The 10,989-nt window shown below is 42.8% G+C and overlaps 1 protein-coding gene across 2 annotated transcripts; it reads left to right on the forward strand.

The window, feature by feature from the left end:
- The first annotated feature begins 458 nt into the window (after window positions 1–458).
- tbx18 (T-box transcription factor 18) lies at window positions 459–9,894 on the forward strand. 2 transcript variants are annotated; one of them, XM_025004420.2, is made up of 8 exons: window positions 459–936; window positions 1,871–2,060; window positions 2,279–2,380; window positions 3,632–3,803; window positions 3,956–4,123; window positions 5,463–5,527; window positions 6,795–6,889; window positions 7,605–9,894. In XM_025004420.2, exons 1-8 carry the CDS (start codon window positions 702–704, stop codon window positions 8,144–8,146), a joined length of 1,569 nt encoding a protein of 522 aa, XP_024860188.1. In that variant the 5' UTR covers window positions 459–701; the 3' UTR covers window positions 8,147–9,894. The 2 variants fall into 2 exon arrangements, with proteins under 2 accessions (XP_024860188.1, XP_017264783.1); XM_017409294.3 differs by having other exon boundaries at window positions 463–936; window positions 1,868–2,060.
- The last annotated feature ends 1,095 nt before the right edge of the window (window positions 9,895–10,989 follow it).

The following is a 10,989-nucleotide window of genomic DNA, read 5'->3' on the forward strand; positions in this document are numbered from 1 at the left end:
TTTGGGCCTTTAATACTACTACTACTACTAATAATAATAATAATAATATTAGGGTTCCTTGAGGCCTATGTTGCAGAACATATTGGTATGGGGTCTAAAACAACAATAACAAATAGGTTTTAATAATATTTTTGAAGCAAAAAAAAAAAAAAGTTGCAGGCTGCAGAAACGCGCTCCTCTCTGAGGTGCACGTGTTGCCGGAGCTACTAATGGGCAGATATGCAGAGCATGTCGGGCCGGAGTGTGAAAATGCGCGCAATGCCACAGAGAGAGAGGGAGAGAGAGAGGGCCGCTCCTCCGACTGAGGACATAATTCATTCACCGGCTCTGCTCTGACCACATATGGCGGCACGAGCGGCCCCCGCGGCGGGCGGGACATCGGGGAGGTTCCGGGGGGCTGTGGTCCCTCCTGATTGGTTGCTCTGTGCTGTGACTGACAGCTCCCTCTCTCCAGGCTTTCCTTCCCTGAGCTCGGTTGTTGACGCTCTCCAAAAGTGCGCACGGCACCGAACGGATAACGGAGACGCTGTCCCGCCAGCTCCTGCAGGGTCCATTTCCCCTCCACCCACCCCCCACCTTCTACACAGTCTGTGTCCTACCCTCTGACAGCTCGGGACCGCCACTGTGGATGCCGGGCTCGGAAACTTTCCCTGCACAGCTGCCATCTTCTCGCGCTCCCGCCGATCCCCAGACCGAGAGTCATGGCAGAGAAGCGGCGCTCGCCGTGCGCCATGAGCGTCAAGGCGCACGCCTTCTCGGTGGAGGCGCTGATCGGGGCGGAAAAGCGGCGCAGGACGAGCGGAGACGGGGATCTGTCCCCGGGGTACGAGGACAGACAGGGGGTTACAGATTTACCGGGGAGTCCGGGACTGAGAGCCGACAGGGCGAGCACCAGCGACCGGGGCAGCGAGGCGGATTGTCCGAGCGACGGCTCCCGTAAGATAATAATAATAATAATAATAATAATAATAATAATAATAATAATAATAATAATAATAATAATAATAATAATAATAATAATGCGTTACTCCTAGTTTAACTTAACATCACTTTGTGCAAATGTCTTACTCTGTTTCTTTATTATGAAATGAAAAAAGCGTCACAAGTAGAGATTTTTAATTTAACTGCAATGTTTAATGTAAAAAAAAAAACAACAACTGAAAATTACAGGCAGAAACGCTTCTGTTCTCTTTACTTACAGAAAATAAGAAGTCACAGAAAATGTGAGAGGGTTTATGAGTTGTGTTTCAATCATAAACTGACCAATTAGCTGCGCGTAAAGACAAAGTGCTACTAAATATAAAAAAATAAAAAAAATAAAAACGTAAATCTGCAGGAGGAGAAGTTTAAGGTCAGCTTCTAGCTCGTTGAACCATTTTAAGTTTGATTTGCACAAATCTATACCACTTATCTAGGCCTGCCTGTTGAAAAACACAAATGCAGTAAAAAAACAAAAAACACTTAATGAGTTCTTGTCTAAATATATATATTTTAAATCCACTAGAATAAAAATAAAACCCTTCTCAACCAGACCTTTTAAAAGGTGCATTTGTATATTTTGAGATTTATAAACTAAAATAATCCTAACTGTTTTGAGTCCCTTTAATAACTCAAGATAATAACTCAAGGATGGGATATTGCTGTTTAATAAAATGTGTAACATTTCTGTTGGATTTATAGTTCCAGTAAGGCCATTAATGGGCGATAAATATTGTAATTTATAGGCCGACATATTTCACCTGCAGTTGCTCCTGTTGTGATGTTACTGTGTTCAGGTGGCTGTGCAAAAACTGCCCATTCCTCCTTAGCGAATAATGCCCGCACGGTTTGTGTTTGGTTGTAAAATCTCGCCTCGTTCCTGTTGCAGCAGAGAGCGAGGACGCGCTGCTGGAGAGCCCGCAGCCCGCAGCTGTGTGCGCGCCGGCGGCGGGGACGCCTGGGACCGGGACCGGGACCGGGACCGGGGCCGGGGAGGAGACCCGCGTGGAGCTGCAGGGATCGGACCTGTGGAAACGGTTCCACGAGATCGGCACGGAGATGATTATCACCAAGGCTGGGCGGTAAGACGTGCAGGAGATCTCGTGTAGAGTGAAAAGACGCGCATTACAGGCCTCTTTAGAAGCCTGCACGAGCTGCTGTTCTTATTTATTATTATTATTATTATTATTATTATTATTATTATTATTATTATTATTATTATTATTATTATTATTATTATTATTATTGCCTTGTCTAAACCCAGTGAGTGTTTAGATCATTTATTAGGCTTTCCTCACAGGCGGATGTTCCCCGCCATGCGCGTGAAGATTACAGGCTTGGACCCCCATCAGCAGTATTACATTGCCATGGACATCATCCCCGTGGATAACAAACGATACAGGTGAGACTCGTGCGCGTCACACTCATGTGAAATCTAAAACACACTGTTTCAGAAAAACGCAAAACACAGCAACGATGTGCATAAGACGGCTGTAAATTTAGACTTTGGTCGCTCGTTTGTAAAAATAAATAAATAAATAAAAGGGGGAATTTTATTGTAAATTGTTATCATGCACGCTCTGTTTAGACTCATGTATATATATATATATATATACAGCTTTTTTTATACAAGGCTTTTCAGCTGCGCAGCCCCAAGCTCCCTGTCCACAAATGGCGCTTGGCACCAGTGGTTTCGCCACGGCGGTTTCGCCTTCCCGTTTGGAGGGAGCCTTTTGGACGCCCGTAACCTCTCTCTAACCCAGAGGGTCAAACCAACAAAAGTTACTCTGAGGGGAGCGGAGTCGGTGCGGCCACGTCCCCTCCACGTCGGCCCGAACTGCGCGAACCGTTCTGATGCGCCATGGAGTGATGGAGGGGAGGGGAAACCTGGGAGAGACTCGGTCTGTGCAAAGAGCTGGATAGCCTCAGCATTTAGGATGCATCCTGGAGCTTTTATTTTTTATTTTTTTTAAACAGGCGATTAAAAACCCTGCAGGGTTCAGTCTTTATGGAATGTGTACGCATTAATTTCAGCCATGACTTCTCATCTGAATATCGGGGTCAAAACGGATGTAAAAATAAAAGTGGGCATTTCCCCCCCTAATATGTCCATATATTAAGTCACCATACCGCAAAAGATTTACTTATAAAACATTTTAAACCACCACAGGACCGAAGAGCTTCACAGAACAATAAATAGAAAAGACACAAAAACAGTCACATGACAAAATAAAAAGAATAAAATAAGTAAAAGACCTAAAAACATAAAGCAAGAACAACCCTATAATTAAAGCAATATAAAATCATTTAAAATAAACTAAAAAGACATCTCATATGATGTGGAAGGCCAGTGATTTAAAAATGGACATGGAGGAGGCCTGATAATGTGCAAAGGGAGGTCATTCTGCAATTTAGGAGCTGCAAAGCAAAAAAAAAAAAAAAAAGTTATATATGTTTAATTTGACAAAGTTAGTGTAAAATGGAATCCAGGAATTTTTGTGAAATATTTCAGATTTATTCTGATTATCGCTGCTCTGTCTAACAAAAAATTAATAATTTTATCACCCTGGTAGCACAGGAGACTCAAAAACAGAGAAAACAATCACTGCTTTGTGTCCTGCTCTGATCACTATCCTGTGTTTGAACTCTGAAGGTACGTATATCACAGCTCCAAATGGATGGTGGCGGGGAATGCAGACTCCCCCGTTCCCCCCAGAGTCTACATCCACCCGGACTCTCCGGCTTCAGGAGAGACTTGGATGCGTCAGGTGGTCAGCTTTGACAAACTCAAACTGACCAACAACGAGCTGGACGACCAGGGACATGTATGGACCTCAGCGTTTCTTCACATTTGGTTTTATTTTTTGATGTGTTTTTAGCCGCTTCAAAGGTCCATTACTGTATGTAATTTATTCTAAGACTCGATGCCTCTGGGTGTCAGATACCTAAAACGCATTCCTTCTCCCATCTTGTCCAGATCATTCTTCACTCCATGCACAAGTACCAGCCCCGGGTCCATGTCATCCATAAGGAGTGTGGAGACGACTTATCTCCAGTCAGAGCCATTCCTGTTGGGGAGGGCACCCGCACGTTCTCCTTCCCCGAGACCGTGTTCACCACCGTCACGGCATATCAGAACCAACAGGTAGGATAATGAACTCCATTCATCCACACTTCAAACCAAACACAATAAAGGAACCACAGACTCCAAAGAAAAAAACAAAAACAAAAATGAAGCATGCACTTTTACTGCTGTGGGCAGAGAGAGGTTTGTGATCAGAAAATACACTCTAAAAAAGGATTGTCTACTAAAAACTAAAATACAACTTTTAGTAAACTGACTCAATCTGTTTTTTCTTCTTAACTAATTTTAACTATTAAATACAAGATAGGATAACTAAAAGAAATCTTGGTTTCACTTATTTTATCAATTTTGTACAAATTTACAAAAAACTGGCCTGTTCTGTCACCGTGTTACACGAGCTGATTTTATAAAGTTTTTACAGTTATGTAAAATCTGTTGGCTCCAAATGAAATTCTTATCGTTTTAACTTAAATCAACACATTATTAAAGTTTAGTGTGACAGGTTTTTGCAATGTGTTCTGGATTAGATCAACTTTAAATCCTCCATTTGTTCAGCTGCTGTGTTACTAAAGCTTGCAATACCAGAAATGAAGAACTGCCTGAAAAGTTCCCTAAAAATATATATATTTTGATTTTTCAGTACAAATAAAGCTAACTCATAATTTAAAAGCATATTGAATCTTTTAAACAAAATCAGTTAGAATCATGATGGAACAGATATATATATTAGTAAATGAAAGACTGAATGATAAACTTTTAAATAAATAATAAAGAAGACTTAACAAAATAGTGACATCAACGAGACTGAAGAAATGTGAGAATAAAAGACATTTTAAATTCTTTATCATAATAATATAATCATTTTCTACTTGATTTAGTGCTGACTGAAAACAATCTCCCTGCACACTTTTGAGAATATATATTTTTGCAGGTGAGGAAGAGTGACCGATTTTTAGAGTGTAATTAGTTTTTCTCTCAACAATCATTTTAGACTCAGGAAATCTGGTGCCTGGAAGTCTAAGAGTTTCTAGATTAATCTCATCCAGTTTTATACAGTCTTGTACGAGAGTTGTTTTTTTTTTTTCTCCTCACACTTTTACTTTGAAGCTGAGGTCGTTTGGCCCCGAGTTGTGATGGCTGAAGTCAGAACATGGTGGCGATGCCTATAAAAGTCCCTTTGGACGCGGGTCACAGAGCCGGGCCTTAAACACCACCCACAAGCCCGAGCATGCGCCACACTCACACGCACACCCAAAACAGAACGATCACTTATAGTATACACACAAATTGAATAATTTGTAGCATGAATTAAAAAAAAAAAGACAGAAAAGAGGCATCCAGATTATGTTATCTTAGACAGAGGTATTGGTTAATAATTAGTCTTGTCTTTGCTTTCCAGATTACGAGGCTGAAAATCGACAGAAACCCTTTCGCCAAAGGCTTCAGAGACTCCGGCAGAAACCGGTGAGTTTATTTTAACCACAGACATTTTCACATTATTTACTGCATCGGCGTAATGTGGGAGACCTGGCTGCATTTGAACCTGGCTTGGTTGCGGTTTTTGTCACCACTGTTCCCCTCTCTGTTTATGAGGAACAAAAAGCTTTATTTATTTATTTATTTACGTCTGCTGGAAAATGTGCCTTCAAAGTTGTCCTGCATGGTAGGACTGAAAACGTGTAGCACAATTAATAAAGGCATATTTAGTGATGTACTTAAATTTAATCTGGTGCACACAACTGCACTGTGTAAAACGACAACAAAGACACACGTTAGGAAGGAAAGCGCAACTCGTGTTGCAAATCTTAACGAAGCGTCCGATTCCAGCCAACCTCAACGCCAGCAGTGGAATAATAAAATCAAGAGTGTCCCGAGGAAAATCTGTATAAACACATTTCTAAACGTATATAAACACGGCATTAAACCAACACGGCAGTAAAACTCCAGCAGTCTGCAAACAGCCACTCCCCTGAGGCCTCGCAGAAATCATTAGAGGGGAGGAGGAGGAGAAGGAGAGGCAATGTGTGAGACAGAACATTTGAGAGGGTGGAAGGTAGAGAACAGCGAGCTGGATAAGCCGGAGACCTTGACAGCTGACCCTATAAAAGCTGAACCCAGGAAGGCTGAAAAAAAAAGAAGAAGAAAAACCCTCCTCTTAAATATTACAGGAAGAGTTAAGCAGTTTGCTAAATAAACTTCGGCTCTGATAGGCTGCTTTGGAGTGCACAGAACCGCTCCGGGCAGCTTGTCTAAATTATCACTGAGGCTACAACCCCGTGGGGGGGAGGACTTTTATCCTCATGCTAACGAGCGGTAACTGAGCACTCGCATTACACCACCACAGCAACCCTCCGCCCCACCTAGAGGAGGGGTGGCGGTGGTGGTGGTGGTGGTGGTGGTGGAGGACTCAAAATGAAGGGGGAAGGGGAGTCCCACCTCATAAATCGCTGCTGCGGCTTCCTGCTCCTTCGTCTTGATTCGCCCGTAAAAGCCGTGTGAAAGCAATTACCTCCAAGCACCCGAGCGGCAGCAGCCAATCGCAGCGTGGCGTTTATGCTCCTCATTACTTATCGTCTCCATAGAGATGCCAAGGGTGGCGCCACAGGCGACTAAGATGGCCGCCAGGTGGTTGGCGCGACGCACCCGAGGCATGCTGGGAGCTGTTGCGTGCAGAAAGTGCAGGATGTATGTTGACTGTATGCGAGTTCCAATGTGTTTGTGTGGTTTACAGGATGGGTTTGGAGGCTCTGGTCGAGTCTTACGCGTTCTGGCGTCCATCTCTTCGAACACTCACGTTTGAGGATATTCCTGGCATGGGCAAGCAAGGTAAAGCTCATGAAAAATAGTCTTTGTGCTAATGAGAAGAAGGTATTGCTGCTATAGCGTCAGCTTTGGGTGCCAGATTTTGTAATAAATAATAATAATACAACCTAAGATGCTTATTGTGTCAAACTGCCTAGAATAAATTGTTATGATTATTATAATTGACCTATAATGTCAAAAAGAAGTTTTTGCAAATGCACCCGTACAAATCTTTACACTGCAGCCAGTTTCACATTGAAAAATATTCTGGCAGAAATAGGATATTCCAGCTGGAAGTGCTCCAGGCTGCAACAGAAATGCTTTAGGTAGCTGTCGCTGCAACAATTTGCTCCTGCAAATTACCATAGATTTATTGTAAATAACTGTGTAATGCAAAACTGACAGCACTTTAAAGGTTTATAAAATAGTGTTAGCATGAACTGCTGTTAAATTCTTTCTTATTTGGAGTTTAAAGAGGGCAGAAATCTATTTTAGTCATAGCCTCTGCTCGGACTAGCTGTTAGGTCATCAATCCGGTCAGAGTTAAACTTGTTTTTTCTCCAAACCGAGGTTGTTCAAAGAGCTATCTAAGATAGGTAAGATACTGACTGTTCATAACCTTTCCTCAGAACCCCACTTCAAAAGAATCTGACCTATCCGTTTGAAATATATGAAAAAAAAAATCACCACCCTGATAAATAAAACGGATCTTGGTTTTTCTTTGGCTTGTTGTCTGTAGGAATCCCAGGAGCTCACGCAGCGGTTGGAACATCATCTCATCTGCTCTCCACGTCTCCATGCTCGTCGCCTTTCCAGGTTTGCCCTCTCAGCCCACCGGACTACAGCTGCAGCCGACCCACGCACCCCCTCCACCGTTACAGCAACCCCCCGGAGCCATTCCCCCCTCCCCGAGGTCCATCTGCTTACGACGGGGAAGGATTCTGTTCCCTGACTCTCCCCGCAGCTCAGCTCGGCTATTTATCCAACCCCACCCCACAAGGTTACACTGGTCTTCGCCTTCATACGCCACCCTACAGCCTGTACGGTTACACATTCCCCCCCTCACCGCGCCTCGCTGCCAGCCCTGATAAAATGGCCACTGCTGCCACTGCCAGTCATCAGAGCCCCTTTCACGGCTCGTCTCCCAATGGGACTCTAACAGACAGTCTCGGTGTGCTGAGTGGAGGACAGCAGGGCTTCTTATTCGACTCTCGGACTTTAGGAGTGGCGAGCAGCCAGCCGGGAGGTGGGGCGTCACAGGTCACTGCCCATATGGGATGAACTTGACTCATTCTTGCCCCCAAAATACAATGAAACCCTGGGAATCGGTGCAAGTTTCCTTCGGTTCTGAAAGTTTTATGAATTAAATATCCATGTGTTGACGCAGCACCACGTTGATCTGTGGACAAACAGAAGTGGGACAGATTAAAGTTGTATCTGGGGGAGGGGAAATACTTTTTAAAATCTTTTAAACGTGGTTTCTCTGATGTGCACGCACAGCTGCAGAGGTAACTAAAGGAACGAGCACCAAGAAGGAATCTAGAAACCACTGAGTAAACTGGAACTTCATAAAAACTGGACTCAAACTCAAAGCAAGCACTTCATCTTCCTGGCAGAAAGCTCTGACAGTAAAACTTTGGTGCTTTTCACTCTTCAAGGCAGTACTGATCCTCCTTTGTTGTACATCAGTGTTCTGTGTGTACTTGATGTGGCACCGATACACCTCTGAGTCCAAAGGGAGGACAGTTTTAAACACCAATGGTGTTGTTATTCAGCTGTTTCTGTGACTCCAGCTTCCTGTGAAGAATCGCACAGACACGGAGCTGAACCCCCCTACTAAAAGGGAGCAGCGGTGGTGCAACAAAGACGTCTTTTTTTTTTTTGTCAAAGAAGGCACAACCACTGTGCGCAAAGGACTTTGTGCAACATTTCAAACTGCCTTTATAATCCTGCCTACTTTTGGATGGAGCTACTAAACACGACTTATTATTTTATGTCTGCTTTTATTAATATGCACTACAGGCTCAGCCTTTCCCCACACAAACTAATTTTATTTTTATTTTCTTGTCACAACATCTGGCACCTGTCATACTGACATGACGTCAGCCGTGAGAGGACATGTAAGATATCCCAGTGTTGGATTTAAAAGTGGTAAAAACTGTGGGAGGGTGACAGGTGACAAACTAATCTACATATTCTATGGCTGGTTTAGCAGATGTTACTTGGTCAAGCTCCTTGAACGTCAGGCTAAAGTACAGCTTTTGATCCAGACGTATGGTAAGCCTGTATCTCACCGGGCTGTGTCTGTTTGAGACAAATCTTGAAAGGCATTCGCGAGGGAGTTTCCGAAATGTCTCTAAACGTTTGCGACTGTTTTCAGTTTCCTTCTGCGAGTCACAAAGCTTTGGTCTCAAGTCACAGGAATTTTGAAAAGTTTGCAAAATAGATTTTAGTTTCTGAAAGCCAGAAAGTGCAGGAAATGTGAGACAACTATGAGAGGGTTTGACTCCCCGTGTTACCAAATTGTGGCTGGTTAGAGAGATACAAAAAAGGGGAGAAAAATTGTGATCAAACTGAGACATGATTGAGACAAATTTGCACGTCTTTCCAAGGAATGTCACGTGAATGATGCTACTCATTCACAGTTACACATGTCTTAAACATGTCTTAAGTCCTAAGTCAAAGTGTGATTCTAACTGAACTTTTCTTGCAATTTTGTGTCTCCAACTCGTCACCAACCGTCTCAGCCCAGTAGGATCCAGGCTGGACATACAGCAGCTTTAGAAAGGGGGCCGGCAGGAGCGGAGACATGTTTATATAGGGCTATGAATTCCTTCGCACTTAAAAAAACCCAACAACAATGCACCTATTTTTGCTCTTTAGACTGGGTCAGGTGCATGAGAACCTGCCCTTAACTTACAAAAAAACCCTTTTCTTTGCAAACAGTATAATAACAAGCCCTTCGGCCCGAGGACACTGACATGTTCTGCGACCTTTCTGAGCCAAATAAAATATATGTATTGACATCACTATGCTTGGAGGTTATCAGTCTTTTCAGTTTAAATGAAGGCTTCACTTCAGAATACAGGTCAGTTTCTATACGTGCAGATGTCCTGGTGTCTTCACATATGTTGCATTTTAATGAAAGCCATTGAAACCATTTACAAAAAATACTTTTGTTGTTTTTAGGACAGAATTTTGAACAAAATGTGGTCTAAGAATAATTTGGAGACAAACAGATGCACGTATAACCCCAAAATCCACTTTTTCATTAGTGTCATAGTCGTGAAAACTAATACCTTAAACTTTGCAGAAGTGAGTACTCACACGAGAGAGGGCGTGTAGTGAATGTTGATGCGGATGGGGAAAATGTGGATATGTGCGTATTTGTGTGTGTGTGTGTATGAGTGTGTGTGGCAACAGGTGGTTGAGTTGTCAGCGAGTGTGTGACCTTACAGTCTCAAAGTTCATGCGGATCCCTGAGCATTGACACCCCGCCTCCCACACAGATTCACACGCAAGCACCAGCAGTCACACTTCTTTATCGAGAGCAAAAACTGAGATTATGTCCATTTATTATCAATAATTGTTCATTTAAACACCTCAGCAGGCATCGTTACTGGCTAGAAATCCCAGTTTATTGACTATTTCCTCCAAACCTTGTACCTAAAATACTAATTTTTTGAAAATAATAAAGATAAAACCTTTATGCTACAGTTAAATCACTATACTGCTGAGGTTAGAGGGGTTGTTTCATTCAAACCTCAGGTTAGTGAAGAGGAGTGATCTTTATCCCGATTATCCTGCTCACACATTCTGAAACTTTTGTTTTGATAGAAAGACCTGACTGGTAGCTCGATTGCCAGCTCATTCTTGTCGCTCACGATGATATTATTTTTTGTTCTTAACAGCATATTCGGTGGCTGTCTGAGTTAAAGACATTTTTATGTTTGCAAGTGTCAGTTAGCTGTGACGGCCATCTTGAATCAGGTTGACTCCAGTAGGATTGTAGGGTTTCATTAAAATCTGTCCATTGGTTCAGGAGATTTTTTGCTGACAGACAAACTTTAAACAGGTAAAAGTTTTAAGCAAAGATGTGATGCAAAAGGTAGTGCTTGGAGTAT

The sequence above is a fragment of the Kryptolebias marmoratus genome, linkage group LG19 (assembly GCF_001649575.2).
Source record: "Kryptolebias marmoratus isolate JLee-2015 linkage group LG19, ASM164957v2, whole genome shotgun sequence".
In the NCBI taxonomy this organism is placed as follows: domain Eukaryota; kingdom Metazoa; phylum Chordata; class Actinopteri; order Cyprinodontiformes; family Rivulidae; genus Kryptolebias; species Kryptolebias marmoratus.